The following is a 16656-nucleotide window of genomic DNA, read 5'->3' as shown; positions in this document are numbered from 1 at the left end:
AAATCAAAGTAACTTACAAGTTAAAGAGATTAATATCAGCTTCCTAATGACTGTGTTGTTTCCTTTTTAAACTTCCAGAAACAAAAAGCAGTACATGTTAAACTGGTTATCTCAGCTGATATAAAAACTGAAGGACACCGAATTTTAAGGAAGAACTTGAACTGGGATCAAAACTGCTGCAGAGGGCTGGGGTTGTGGCTCAGTGGTAGAGCATTTGGCTAGCACAGGTGAGGCACTGGGTTCGATTCTCAACACTACATAAAAATAAATAAATAAAATAAAGGTATTGTGTCCATCTACAACTAAGTAAATTTTTTTTTAACTGCTGCAGAAACTACAGCCTACTGCAATCAAAACAGAAAGTGGTACATTGGCAGTAAGAAAAATAAACTAGTAGGTAAAATATCAGAAGTTTCTAGTCTAGGAGGATGTCATTCAAATTTAAAGAAAATATGTTCCTTGAATTTTAATTTTAACCTTTAAAAGAAAAGAAAGCTTGAAAAGGTTAAGATGCTATAATAAAGTATGTAAAATTAGAGACATAAAAAGCCATTCTTTTAATTTAAAAAAGAAATGCTATATTGATTGATAATGCCTCATTCTGGCAAAATGGAAGACTAATATTTGACTCTCGGGGGTTTTTCATTAAATACTACTATTCTGCCCACTGAAGTTCATTACAAACTATAATAATTAATAAATTTCCTTATCTTGACATACAAAACCTTGACTTATTTGATAATATTTAACACCTCAAGAAATGTCCAATTAAAATCAGCTTCCTAATTTATTATAGTTCTCTATTTATTCTAGTTCTCTACATCTTATTATATTAAATAAAAAATAAAGACAATAGTTAAATATTGTTTTCAAACCCCTTCAAGTAGAATTAGTCTCAGCAGACCAACTTCAGTCAACATTTCAAAAAAGAAGGAAAAAGACAATAAAAAGTAAGATCAACAATCATATCTTTCTCTATGTCCTGTTAAAGTTTTGGAGGGAAGAGTCTTTATAATCCCAAGTTGGACAAAGTGATTAATACATGACCAAAAAAAATAGAATTTCTAACTTTTGTTTACAAAAGCTAAGTTACAATTGCCTTGATCACAATTCAGGAAGTTGAAGGATCCAACCATTTGAACATTGACTTGCTTAGAACCTATGAAGAGAACCTAAAGTTTTCCAAAAATTCATTAGAATCCCCAAAACATGCTACAAGGACTCTCTAAGTTTCACTACTTGTAGATGAGCAGTTTTCAATAAAATTATTCATTGAAAAGTTCAGTAAACAGCAAACACCAACATCTACCTACTGGATGCAATTTACCATCAAGACTTGAGAATTATATTTCCAATATGTTCCATTTTGCTCCCTTCCATTCCTCCTACTGTGTATCAGGTCGCTAATAGCTCTCATCTAAATTATTACAGCAGTCTCTTAATCAGCTCTTACATGGCCTATTCATCCTCCACACAGTAGCCAGAATTATCTAAGGTACAAGGATAAGGCTCAAGCTTTCAAAGTAGTTTTATAAGGTCCTTTATTTTCTGACCTCTTCATGTTTTTTTGGACTCATCCTCTTACTCCTACACCTACTCCCATCCAACATACACCAAGGATGTGTGTTCTACATACCCACTACACTGCAGTCATACTCAGTTATCTGCAGTCTCCACTAAAAGCAATAACTATCTTTAAGGCCTATGCACATGCTTCTTCCTCTGACTGCTTGTTCTTCCCACCTCACCTCTTTTTTTGCTAATCTGACTCATCCTGAAATCTCATCTCAAATTGCCCTATTCTCTGTCACACATTCTTTGTACAAGTTCTTCCCACCTGGCCCCATTTGATGACTTGAATTTAGTCTTCAGATGGCAATTCTCACTCTCAATCATTAAATTTCTATTTACCTAATTTTCTGTCCTAATAGAATGTAAGCCACCTTAGGGTAGTAGGTAATGTCTTTTTCACTACTATGTTCTCAACATCTAGCTTAATGCTTGACCCACATAGAAACTTGGCAAATTCATTGAGTTCGGGGGGGGGGGGGGGGGGATGTAACATGAAAGGTACTTCATTTAGATAGAGGACAGAGTAGTTTTGAAAACCTTAAAGAGATAACATACCTGTCTTTCCAAATCTTGTCCTGTTATGCCAGCCTCTACATGAGCTGTCAGATTGTTCTCATCAACCCAAAGAATTCGATTCTGTTGAAAGAAGTGAGAAGTCTCATCTCCATGTTCTACTAACATTTTCTCAGGAAATACAGAACTTCCTAATTCAAGGCAACAAGTGACAAGACAATAATTAAATAAGTAGGGTTATTCAACCATCACCCAGGTGGGAAATGAGCTACACTTACCCCTTATTATATAACATAACACATAAAATACTGATTCTTTAGGCAGATATTAATATGAATTAAACTCCAACTCTTAGCTTAGGCAAATAACTAGGCTTAGTGATTCTTCGCTTTAAAGGCATATACATAAATTAATACTATATACTCATAATAATGTAGACACGTGCTATTGGAAATAAATGAAATAATGCATATAAAAAAACAAACAGCATATGTGAGGCCTGGCATTCTGTAGATACTATCTGTACTTCTGTCAACATGGCAATCCTATCTAATTAAGAATCAGAAAATAGGAAAGAAAACACCTGCCAAGGCATCTGAATTAATAAATGGCATCTCTGCTTTCTGTCAATCTGAAAAAAAGACCAGAAATCCCACAGAGAAAACAAAGCACATCCCTGTGTCATACTCAAAAGAAGAAACTGAGTATTTTCTGGCAGAAATATATGACTGATAATAAAAAAATGTGTTTTTAACATTCTTATTTGGCCTAATTTTTATGTATATATGTGTCCACCTTCTTTCCCCTTCTATTTGAGCAATCAGGTAACACATAGAATCTTCTGGATCCCACGGAAGCTTACTTTGTATTTTGGTATGTTTAACTGCATAATAATAACTAATGTAAATAAGTCTGGTTAATGATAAAAAGAATACAATAAGCAATACAAAAAGAGCAGTGTCTGCCTAAATTCCAAATTGGAACATATACAAATAACTGCACTGCTTAATTCATAGGGAACAATAATTACTAAATGAGAATGTATTTTTTGGTTTGTTATATAAAACTCATTAATTATACTCTGCCTATAACAGTAATTTCAGCATAACTATGGTATAATTGGGTGTTTGGTTCTGTACCAGCTAAACAAATTTAGTCTTATATACATATATACATATGTATATGTATATATTAAATTGTTGAATAAAAAGACAAACAATTTATTAATCTAATAATACCATCTATATAAGTTATGTACATCTTCTGCCCCAACAGACTGACCCTTGAGACAATTACACATATGTGCTAAATATTTACTTGTACCCAGTAAGGGTCCAAACATCTTTTTTGGCAGAAAAAAAAGAAATTAAAAGAGGCAGAGAATAAAACCACCTTCATGAGTATTCACATAAAAACCTCAAGAAAATGAACAGGTTATCTTATTACATTTAGTATACACTACCCAAGTTAAAACAAAAACTTCCACAGCCAACAGGCCATAGTATTATTATATGTATTCAAATACAACTCTGATTCCCTTATTTTATATGTATTACAGCAGAAATACAGTGAGCAAAATCACTTGAGATATGACTTACTGACTTTACACAAATCACAGTTACAGGTACCCACTCAACAATCATATTTAAAACAATTCAAAGTTAACAGTTCAGTGACTACACAAAACTACTTGGAAACATGGCACTCCTGCTTCAGAATTTTAAACATCTACTCAGCATCAAGACTTTTAGTTGTATTATCTCATTTAACCTATATAATAACCTTCTGTAGTATTACTATTTCACACATTTGGTAACAAACTTACAGGTAAATTTGCACAGCAAAATAAAGAGCCAAAAATCCAAATACATTCCAAAAAAAAAAAAAAGGCTACTGTAGTAGTTCTATATTTTGAATAAATTATAGTTTTTTTTACATTCTGGAATAAGGAGAAACGTTGATAAGGAACTTCATAGTACAATAATCAGGCAGCTACCATGTAAAACTTGTGATCAATTTTAGCATCACGAACGTAGGATAATCAGCTATTGTATACCACCTCTCCTAATGTTATATGATATTTAAACAGCACATAATTACAAAGTCTTGGGTATGATAATTGCTCTGATTTGATCATTACAAAGTATACGTGTATAAAAACATCACTCGTTTCAATAACCCCACAAACATAAACAATTATGTCTCCATAAAATAAAATTTAAAAGCATATCACCATCTATAATGATGGTATATTTTTATTTATGGTATATATTTAAAATCATGGTATGGTATATATTTTTAAAATCATGCCTGAATCTAACTAGTCTATATAGAGGGCATAAAAGAAGAGTTAAATGACACCAAGAAGAAGCAACAGACAAATTCAAAGCAAGTCACTTTATGATATAAATAACAGTTTCTTCAAAAGTCAGAAACATTTGAAAAAGGGGAAGAAGAGGACACTTTCAGATAAAATAAGATTTAAGAGAAACAACAAAAAGCTAACATAAGCCTTTTCTAAACCCCCATTTGAACAAATGAACTACAAAACAAAGGCACTGTGCATAAAGAAAGACTCAATATTAAATGGTATAAGAAATTACTTTTGACTATGCCAAGAGTGATAATAATGTAATAGTAACATGAGAAAATATTCCTTTTAAAGAGACAGGCAGAAATATTTAGGTGTAAAGTAGCATTTTTAAAGGATTTGCTTTAAAATACTAAAGAACAAACGAAAGATAAAACAAGTATGTCAAAATGCTAATAACTAATCTAGACAATAAATATACCATTCTCTTTATTCTGTGTTTGAAAAAAATTCAAATTAAAAAGTTTTTTTTAAAGTTGTTTTTATTATAATAAAGAAATGATCAGGAATACCATTGATTATATAAAGTTCATACCCAAATTAAAGCCTTAACACAGCACAACGTCCAACTCAATGAATCCAAACTTCAAACTAAAGCCTATCATTAAATTAGTTCTTCCATTCACCACCAAGCAAAAATGCAACAGCATTAGTATAAATCTGGGAGACAAGTTTTGATTATTCAAATTAACCTTAACTGACTAATATTATCTGTCCTGTTTTTTAAAAACAGGAAGTCTGACATGGCAGTGCAGGCCTGTACTCCCAGCTAATAGGAACAACAAGGCAAGAGGATCCTAAGCTTCAGGCCAGCCTGGGCAACTTAGTGAGACCCTGTTCAAAATAAAAAAATAAAAAAGGACTGTGGATGTAGCTTAATAGTAGAGAGATACTAGACAGATAATAGATAAATGAAATCAAGTCATCTATATGTCAATCTTCTAATTCATGCTTCTCAAATTATCAATACCACATTCTAATTTGGTAAAATAGCAACAAGATATGCACCTCAGAGTAAGTGAACTTAAGATTTTGAATATCTGAAGACAAGGCTAAAATATAATAATGAAATACATTCAAAACAAAATGGATAACAGATCTTTTTTTGAATGATAATTGAGGCAAAGTCATAAGGACAATGTTTTAAATATAAACATTCAAATACATCTTAAATTATTATATACCATTTGTGAAGTGTCCAAAGAAATTATTGTTCTTGTCTCATCTGCAGGACACATCAGGCCATATGAAACACTTGTTCCTCCTGCCAAAATACAAACAACTTCATGTTTAAATATTTTCCTTTTAGCTACACTTCTAGGGCAAATTCCTAACATAGTGTATATAAATAGAACCATTAACAGAGGAACATCTATTTCTACTCTGCAAAATACAAATCACAAATGATAACAACATACTAAAAGAAAACTCACCTTTAGTTTATTTATTGCCAAAATGAAGCAATATTATGGAACCAAAAGCAATGGGATATGGTTTCTTTCCCTGAACAAAACACACTCAAGTGAAGCCCCTACAATTTGTAGAACTCCACATACATAATTAGAACAATACATAATCTAAGCTAATGATTACTGTGAAAAACAGAAACATCCTATATAACTAGATGCCATTTATTACTTTCTACTTTAATATTGAGATTCATTTGTCATTTAACATAATATTCTCATACAAAAAGGCTTTTAATAAATTACAAACAAGTTAAAATGTCCAAATTATGTGATATTTAAAAACAAACTAATATATTCTTTGGTGAAAAAGCAACATTAATATAGAATAAATAATACACAGAAGTATTTAAGTAATATACTGTTGTTTTCTCTTAATACTTATTGTCAAAGTAAAAGTGTTTTCTTGGTACCAAGAATAATACAATATTTTCAGTTCTTTAATTAGATCTCTATCAGCCTACATCAGAATACATTTTAATTGGTACTTGCATACACTTTCGTGTAAGAAAACATATGGGAGTCACTTCCCATAAAAAGCATATGGATGCTGATCAGATTAATTTCAAAAGAGGAGACAATTATCAGTTACAAATATGATTCCTGTAATCAGTAACAACTATTTGAGTATCATAGTTATTTGAGTTCAGAAAAATATTTCACAATAAGTGACACTGCAGTCCCTTTTTTGTATAAATTCAATAGATAGTGTGAGCTGAAAAGGGTTCTGGAGCTCCTGAAATTGTTAATGTCCCATTTCCATTCCATCAATGCTAATTTGGTCACTAAGGTTTATTTCCTTTTACCTAGATAAGTTATTAGAACAAAGCAGTCAATAAAAGATCAAAACAATTTTAAAATGCAAAACAATGCTAGTTTTCTGCATGAAAAGATATAAATGATTCGATCATATACTGGTGCTCTTTTAATCCACAGAATGCTCTATTATGACTCTGCTTCTCAAAGGTTTAGATTGGGTATATCTATTTTTGCCTTTGAAAATTAAAATCATATCCATAAACATACAGATTAGAAAGTAACTATTAAAGCAGGAACATTTTCTTATTTAGGCATTAAATAAAGTTTCAACTATGATCCACCAAGAAAAAAGAAACCAGGAATTAAAAGTTTGTACGCCAAGTCTCAGTTTAGGTAAACCTCTTCAGAACAGAAATAAGCAGCATCAACCAATTTTTTTTAAAATAATCTCATCTGTTGGGGCTATCGCTCAGTAGCAGAGTATGTGCCTTAGTACATGTGAGGCACTGGGTTTGATCCTTTAGCATCACATAAAAATAAACAAAATAATTAATTCTGGATACAATAAAGGGACTCCTTAAAAAAAACTCATTAAAATTATAGAAATGTTTCTTTCAGCAGATAACATAAACACTTAAAATACAAATACTTTAAATAAAACAAATTTATATCATATTTAAATATAAAAGCACAATACCTACCACCAATTGGTATGATACAAAGGTTATATTTGCATGCTAGATTCACAATCTTAACTACATCATCGTGACATGCTGTTAAAAAAAAAGGAAAATACATTAATTAAAGGGATATGAATAATATCTGGATGATCCTAAAAAATAAGGGTCTATAAAGTTATTTAGCATCCAAACTTTTTCTTTGCTTATTCATTAATGCACTAAACATCTGTATTAAGACATAACAAGTTCTTTTCAACTTTTCATTTTGAAATAATTTCAGATTTACAAAAAAGTCACTAAATACTACAAAGAATTCCCTTCACCTTACATCCCCAAACAATAACATCTTATATTACAAAAGCCCACTTAACAAAACCAAGCAATTAATACTGAAAACAATTAACTAATTTACAGACCTTAACTGTGGTCAATTGTCTCACCAAAGTTCCCTTTTCTGATTCAGGGTCAAATTCAGATCACACAGTGATTTTAGCTGGTCACATCTCCTCATTCTTCTTTAAAGCTACACATTTCCGAAGCCTATCTCTGACTTCCATGACCATGACACTTTTGAAGAACACTGTTCAGTTATTTCATAAAACATCCTCAGTTTGGATTTGTATGTTTCCTCATGATTAAACAGATTCTACATTTTGATAGCAATTACACAGAAGTGGATATTGTGCCTTTCTTAGTGCAATACTTCCGGAGACACATGATGCACACACAGACATGTCTTATTTCCAGTAACGTTAACTTTGTTCATTTGGTTAGTGTAGGGCATGATGTAACTGGGGCATGTTGCATCAGAAAAGAGGAAACTTAACTTGCTGGCTGCTACTCGCTTCCCAGTCCTGGGGCCATAGGTGGCTAAGAGAGCACCTAGCAATTAGCCAGAAGGCATTGCCATGGGTTGTGATGAAGAATCGGTCCACCTCTAGGATAGGCTCAGAACCCCTCTGCCCTCAAGGACAGCTCCTGTCTCCCATTACTGTCTGTAGGTTGGGTGTAGATTCCCCACCCTGCTGACCTTTACCCTGATTGGTTCCTGTACATTATATTAGCTGTGTATGTTTTCTCATTAAACGAAATCCTGCTTCGACTGTTCTCCCTGGCCCGCCTGTGGGCGGCCAGTCGACCTTTACCTTTCTTGGCCTGTCCTGGCCAGGGCGTGCTCCCTCAATCTCTCCCACAGGTCAGGGGGGAACGGGGTGGGAGGGGGGAACGGAGTGGGGGAGGGGGGAGCGGGGGGGGGGGGGAGGGGGGCTAAAAATCCCGACAGGTTAGATTGTCTGGTAGGTATATTTCCTGTTGAAATCAGTAAATATCTTTAGATATGTAAATAGTATGTTTCTCATCATACTTTCACCCACTAATTTTAACACTTCATTATTTTGTAGAAATGTCAGTCTTAAATATCATATATGCATAGTGAAGAAACCTCATCTTTCAAATAATATAATTGTTTTTCTAAATCAAAAATTACTATTTTCACTTTTGAATACTGAGAAAACAATTATATGAAATCTATTTTTGATGTTTTACACTAAAGTATAATATTTTAAACTTTATTTTTTTTTATTTCAGTTTAAATTTACGTATTTTTAAGCAGTGAGCCACATCCCTAAGCCCTCTCTCCCCTTTTTCAAATTTTGAGACTGTCTTGTTAAGTTGCTAGAAACCACACTAAGTTGCTGAGGCTGAATTTAAATTTCTGAAACTATTCAGCTTCCCAATTTGCTTGGATTACAAGCATGGACCCTCATGCCAGGTTTACAGTGCATTTTTTTAACCTATATTTACCTTATGTATGCAATATGTCTTTATAACTGAATATTTGTTTATATGTTAACATTCATGTGTTGCATCCTGTTGTTAAATGACAGACATCACAGTGTTCCACTTGACTAAATGTTCTATGTAACAGTAAAACATACTATTGAGTAAATAATACCCTAGAATCTCTTTAAAAAAATTTTTTTAACACTTCACTAATGATTCTTTTTTCTGCTTTTTAGAAAAACATTAAAATCTTACACAAAATAGACCAACACCTAACTAAAGGGCTCTTTATCAGTGTTAAAGTTATCCAAGTAAGAAAAACCTAACTATGGAAGACTGTAAATGCTAAGTAAGAGGTGCTGAGACTAAATATGAGTGGTTCTGGTATTATTAAGTGAAGTAATTTTTAAAATGTTTTCGCTAAAGGAAATTTTAAATTTTATGAGCATACTTACACCAAAAACATGCATTATATGAGTGACTAACCATCTGTCCAAACTAAAGGTCAAGATATGCACACTGTGGAAAGGTCACAATGGTGAAAATCCTGCTTTAAAGATGACACCAGAGCAGGGAAGCTACATATATCACAAAGTCTTTACTCTTAAACAATCCATAGCCATTCCATTAAAGCAATATGTAGAATTCAGATTCAGATTAAATAGACTTAAAGATAACTTCAAATACAGATTTGGAGAGGTGTGGTCTCCAAACTGCAAGGTGAGACAGTCAATTCTACTCCATGGAATTAGCTCAAATTGCACTGCCTCAAAAGTTGCCCTCATGCAAAGGAAAATTTAGAAGCATCAACAATAAGAATTTATATCAAAGTTAAATAAAGGTCACTGTGAACTGACAATGTGATGGGAAACAAAACTATTACTAAGAAGCTCTCATAGCAGAAGATTCAACAGAATAAAGTTAAAAACTTGATTCATCCAGGAATACACCATTCATATAGATAAATAAAGTATGACATAAAATGCAAGGAATTCTTTCACAAAAATTAAACCTCTGGAGAGTATACAGGAGATCTGAAGAGTTAAGAAACTTGAGGCCTGAAAACCTTTAAAGCTATTATTGCAAAAACCCAGTTACACACTAATAAAAGACCGAACTAGAAATTGGGGTGGGGAAAATACAATGGACAAGCACAGACGTGTAGGAACTAACCAAATGGGTAGGATTTTACAAAGAAAAGAAATTTGTGTGTGGCAACTAATTCTGTTTCCTACATTTGGCTTTTTAAAAATACCTGGACTTCTTAAAGAAAGACATACTTCCACTTTGGAATTCTCTCAGTACTTCAATATTCAAACATGATGAAAATACCCAGAAGACACACTTGAAATTTCTTCTCAAGATACGTCAAAGGAAGGTCTATTAAGTTTCCTGTGGCCAATGAAAATCAGTAAATTTTGCTTTTATGTTTTCCAGTAAAAAAAAAAAAAAGGATTGAATGGATAAAGAAAATGTGATATATATATACACACATATATATATACATATATATACATATATATATATACATACACACATACACACACACACACACACACACACACACACAATGGACTATTACTCAGTCTTAGAGAATAAAATTATGGCATTTGCAGGTAAATGGTCGGAACTAGAGAATATCATGCTAAGTGAAATAAGCCAAACCCAAAAAATCAAAAGCCTGGATGTTTTCTCTGATGAGCGGATGCTAATCCATAGTGGGGGGTTGGGGGAGATGTGAAGAAACTTTGGTTTGTGTAGAGGGGAGTGAGGGGAGGGGTGGGGCTTTTGGGATGGAAAGAAGAGCAGAATGAGACAGACAGACATTATTATCCTATATACATGTTTAATCACACTACTGGAGTGACTGTGTACCATGTACAGCCAGAGGAAAGAGATGTTGTGCTCCATTTGTGTACAATACTCCAAAATGCATTCTACTGTAAAAAAAAAAAAAAAAGTAATTAACTAACTAATTAATTAATTTAAAAAGCCAGCCTCAGCAACTTTTTGAGGCCCCAAGCAACTTAGCGAAACCCTTCTCTAAATAAAATATTAAAAAGGGGATGTGGCTCAGTGGTTAAGTACCTCTGGGTTTAATCCCTGGTACCAACAAAATAAAAAATGAAAAAAGAATTTTTAAATTTAAAAAAAGGAATAAACCTTCCACAAATCTTAGTAAAGAAGCAGCCTAAAGTTACTAAAAAAATCAGCAGGCAAAACAAAATATTTCTCCTATTTGACAATAACTTTTCCTTTTTCTTTTTCTTAGGAACAGCTAAATTTCTATACTAAATGGAGACAAAAGACCATAACTATTCCAAATGTATGGGAGAATATACATCCCAAGAATCAGGAAACTAATTTCATCTCTACTACATATGATCTTGGATTTTCCTATCTTACCTCCTTTTTCTCCCCATCTTAGGTATCATTTTTCCTTCAGAAAGTTCCTACAAAGTGGAAGGATCTTATCTAAGACCTCAGAATTCATGAATGAACCAATTTTCTGAAAAATAAAATATTCTATATACTTTGAAGTGGAAAATCTTAAGAAAAAAGTGTTCTGGAAATCAATATAACTTTTTTAACAATGCTATCATGGACAGCAAGGAACAACATACCTTCCCTGCTTTAAATTATACGGTAAAAGAGATAGTTTAAAAAAATGTGATAAATATAGTACCTAATTCATTACCAAGAGCAAAATAACAAAAAGTTCATCCATCTTCTTTCGCAAGCCAGGTCCAAAATGTTAATTTCTCAAAACTTATTCATTTCAAAGATAGTAAGTATATCATATATTTTTAAACAACTTGTTTTACCACATAACCTTACTTTTTAGCCCATAAACTAATATTACCAAATTACTATTATTTTTAGTTTTACAGTAATTGTATTTATTAATAATTTCTATGTATCTGAGTAAATTGTACTAATTTCACTAAGCTTCCAAATGAATAAAATATATATTTTTCTACTGATCATTAAATGCAATTATATACATTTAACTTAAAGACTTAATAATCAACAGTAATCCTTAAAAACCTACTGTTCAGAACAATCTCATCAAGAAAGAGTTTCAAGGCCTTTAGTAAGTTCTTAAAAATATCACTATTTATATTTAACTCATACATTAAAAAGTACATATTTCAAGTACCAAATTTACTTAATATTTAACAATACTAAGTTAATGGTACAAAGAGAAAAAAATAACTTACTTGGCCATAAAACTATATCAGGAATTCGCTGAAACATTCCTTCCCTGAGCAAAAATATCTCATGAAGACAATGACCTGTTTGTGAATTTAAAAAGAAAAAATGTAAAAGTATCTTTATAAAACCTAGAAATTTTTTTAATTAAAAGTAAATGGTACCAATTTAAAGTAGCTTACCATGAGCTCTAAATACTCGATCATCTGCTTCTTGTGAATATGAAATATTAGTTTCTTTAAGTTCACGAAGAAAATCTTCATTTACAATTGAAGGAGGAGTATCACTAGGATTTAAGGATGCCTAGAAAATAAAATTTATTTCCAGAAAATAAATTTTGAATACCTCTGTTCAGGAGAGTGACTATGAAATGCAGATTTCTTTTTGCATTCAAAGTTAGAAGCAGTAAACACAGAAACCAACTTTTGACAGTGGCAAATTACAAATAGTCTGGTTAATTATATCCTATCACATGAATTACAGAAGTCCCACATTTCCTCTGGGCTTCTATGACCCACTTTTCATTATTTGCAATCCAGAACAGGGAAGAAAGTCGTCAAAAATCTTCAATTTTAGTTTAAGGAGAGTGGGAGAAGAGTGGGAAAGAACTATTTGTGTTTTGCATTATCTATATTTTTCCCTGTAGAAAATATTATCATCTCCTAGTCTTCACTGACCATTTTAAAAAGATCAATAACAGTAATAAAAAAAATTTTAATGGGCTGAAAAATCTCATGACACAATTATAAACTGAATACCAATTTCAACTAAAAGGTATTTTGAAACCTAATGTTGAACTTTAAGGTCAAAACTATGTGACACTGGGTTTGTCACTCAACTTCTGTGAGACTTGGCTTCTTCATCTGTTATATGAGATTAACCCACTGTTAAGGTTTAGATATGAGATGTCCCCCAAAAGTTCATGTGTGAGACAATGCAAGAGGTTTCAAGATAAAATACTTGAGTTATGAGAGCCTTAACCTAATCAGTGTATTAATCCACTGATATGAAGTAAGTATAAGCAGGTAGAGTGTGGCTAGAGAAGACAGGTCACTAGAGGTGTGCCTTTGGGGTTTATATTTTGTCCCTGGTGAGCAGTGCTCTGTTTCCTAACTCCCTATCCTGAGCTGCTTTCCTCCCCACACTCTTCTACCATCATGTTGTTTCACCTCAGGCCTAGCACCATGAAGTCAGCCCTCTATGGACTGATACCTCTGAAACTGTGAACCTAAAAAACTTTTCCTCCTCTAATTGTTCTTGATAGGTCTTTTGGTCACAGTGACAAAAAAGCTGACAAAAACCCACCCCCAAATGTGTAAGAATACTATGAGGAAAGCAGATTAAATGTGCTAATTTTTGTGAAAAGAACCTAATAGCATGTCTAGCAAATCTTAAAAAACAAAAAAACTATGATATAGTATTCAGGGAAAAAAGTACAAGAATATATAAAGAAAAGCATATGATATTTCTATATTCCTGGTCTCTTATGAATTTTATTCATATAACAAATACTGATTACTAGCTGCTATAAGCTAGGCATGGACTTAGGCTTAGGGATATATCAGTGAGTTAAATAGAAAAAAAAAAAAAGAACCTCATGGAATTTATCCTGTACTAGAAGGAAATTACCAAAAGAACACCTCAAAATAATAATAACAATACGTTATTAAAAATCGAAAAGGGCTCAAAAGCAGAAAAATGGAATGTATCTGAAATGTGGTGACATATCTGAATATAGCATGTGTTATATCAATGTCAAAGATAAAAAGTATTCACAAATACTTGAGACAGAAAAAGAATTTAAGAGATGATAAAAGAGACATAAGAAAAAATAATTTGGTTTGGTAGGGGCAGGAATTAGCTATTCAGTCCCACTTTTTCTCTTTTTTTTTTTTTTTGGATATACTGAAGATTGAATCCAGGATGTAGTTCTCCCACTGAGCTACATCCCCAGCCTTTTCTATTTATTTTTGAGATAAGTTCTCACTACATTGCCAAGCTGGCCTTGAACTTGTGTGATATTCCTGCCTCAGCCTCTGAATAGCTAGGATTACAGGCATGTGGCATGTTGCATGGCTTGTTCAGCAGTCTCATTTAATCACTAGAATAAAATAACTGGATTTATAAATAAATCTAGCAATTACCTACTGACTATCAATACTTAATAATATATTGATTGCAGTGAAGAATATCATGAATGACATAGCCCCTATATTTAGGAAATTCATATCCAATTGGAGGGACATGCAGAATACCTCTGGTAGAGCAAACTAATAACAACAATATAAAGAGGTGATAAATATTTCATTGGTTTCCTATGTATACAGTTTATTGGTTTTTTCTTTTTTTTCCTTTGTGGAACTGTGGATTGAACCTTGGAGATGGTGCATGCTATGACAACACTTTATCACTGAAGCACATGCCTAGCTTTTTTTTTTTTTTTTTTTTTTTTTTAAACAGAATCTCAACAGATTGCCCAGGCTGGCCTCAAACTTGCCATCCTCCTGCCTCGGCCTTTCAAGTAGCCAAGATTATACGCCCGGCCATTTAAAGTTTTTTAATCTTTCAGGAAAGTAAAAACTACACAAACAAATTAAAATTCTCTGTCATTCATATCTTTTAAGTTTTTAGGTTTTTTGGTAATTTTTCAAATATTCTAAATGTTTACTATTAAATATAACATAACAATTTTATTTTATTCTATATATCATAGATTACTAACTATTATTTTGTTATCTAAAAATAACAGCAATTTAGCTGGGCACAGTGGCACACACCTGTAACTCCACTAGCTCAGGAGGCTGAGGCAAGAGGATCACAAATTCAAAGCCAGCCTCAGCAACTTAGCAAGGCCCCCTCACAACTTACAGAGACCCTGTCTTAAAATTTAAAACATAAAAAGGGCTGGGGATGTGGCTCAGTGGTTAAGCACCCTAGGTTCAATCCCTGGAACCAAAAAAAATAAATATATTTTAGGAGCTGGGGTATCAGCTCGGTGGTAGAGCGCCCACATGTGAGGCACCGGGTTCTATCCTTAGCACCACATAAAGATAAATAAATAAAGATGTCCATCTACAACTAAAAAACATTATTAAAAAAAAAGAAAGAAATTTTAAAAATAAAAATAATAGCAACTTTCATTTCTATAATAAAATACTCACAGAATTAACTAATTTGTACAACACTACTACCCTGTGAGAGGTATAACAGTTATTACTCCCACTTCTTAAATTAAAAATAATCAAAACTCAGAAAAGAGAAAAAAACTAGTCAAATAACTCTTAAATTCTGAAATTTAGAATCTAGATACTGTGAGAAAAAAACTCCTTCTACAAAACCTGACAAGACCTATATAATTAATAGGCTTCATAAAAAAGAAACCATAACTGTATTAAAGCAAACACAACAAATTACAAAGATAAATCTATTTAATTTGGGATTAAAAAAAAAAGTTAAGCAAGTTAGTAATTATTCTTATTTGCTTACTTTAGAGGTAGTTTTATGTTCCAGACTTACTCCAAGTGTATTTTGGATCCATTCCTTAAAAGTTGGTAAAGTCAAGCCACTAAGAGGGTACCTAAGATACAAAGAAGTTTAAATTTTAGAGTAAGGTATCTTCATTTAAATTTGAAGCTTAGATTCTGCTTCTAGTAATGGTCAAACAGTTCCTATCAAACTAACCCTCCAACATATAACTATCAACTCTAAACAAAAACAAAATAAAACCTAGCTATCTGAAGACAGTATAGATGGAACAAAAGAAAGTATGCAATACATTTGGAAGAAGGAAAAAGCACTATGTAAATATCCAGCTTTGCTTTGCTTTTTAAACAGTTTTGACAATGGGGAGAGCTACAGCTGTTGAGGTAACAAAAATTTGTTTAAAAGAGCTTAAAGAAGCAGAAGAAGGGAGTGTTTGTAGTAAACGCAGCCGTCTGGAAAGCATACAGAGAAATCACAGAACCTATAGGAGGGACCTATGTTTCAACTCTGTCCAAACATCTGGCTGACCCTGAATTATACATGGGTAGAATATATATGAGAGTCTTATAAACACCCCAGATAAGCTTAAAAGAACTGAAAAGACAACATAATTGTTTATTGCTTCAGAGGAGCAGTATTTGGAGTCTGACATCAGTTAAATTAAATGCTTGATTTAGGGGGAAAAAAAATTTAAAGTCTCTATGGCAGAATATAGCAGCGTCCAGAAGAATCCTGAGTTTCTAAGACATATCAATCACAACATCCAAGACTCACTCCAGAATTATTAAACATGAACAAACAAGAAAATGTGATCCAT

At 32.5% G+C, this 16656-nt stretch overlaps 1 protein-coding gene across 3 annotated transcripts in view; it reads right to left on the bottom strand.

Moving 5' to 3' along the window:
- AGPS (alkylglycerone phosphate synthase) overlaps nt 1-16656 on the bottom strand; it is a 157589-nt gene that overhangs the window by 116058 nt on the left and 24875 nt on the right. For 2 of the 3 annotated variants that reach the window (XM_081261088.1, XM_081261086.1), the window contains exons 3-8: nt 15843-15933; nt 12539-12659; nt 12365-12439; nt 7383-7454; nt 5641-5720; nt 2128-2208 (exon numbers count right to left, since the gene is read on the bottom strand). In XM_081261088.1, coding sequence (XP_081117214.1) covers nt 2128-2208; nt 5641-5720; nt 7383-7454; nt 12365-12439; nt 12539-12659; nt 15843-15933 — 520 coding nt within the window. The remainder of the gene's footprint in view (nt 1-2127; nt 2209-5640; nt 5721-7382; nt 7455-12364; nt 12440-12538; nt 12660-15842; nt 15934-16656) is intronic. The other variant, XM_081261087.1, reaches the window with a different exon arrangement.

Source organism: Spermophilus citellus (genome assembly GCF_964194105.1).
Source record: "Spermophilus citellus genome assembly, chromosome: 11".
In the NCBI taxonomy this organism is placed as follows: Eukaryota; Metazoa; Chordata; class Mammalia; order Rodentia; family Sciuridae; genus Spermophilus; species Spermophilus citellus.
Note: the sequence above shows the minus strand (reverse complement) of the source record. Positions and strands in the feature narration are given on the sequence as shown.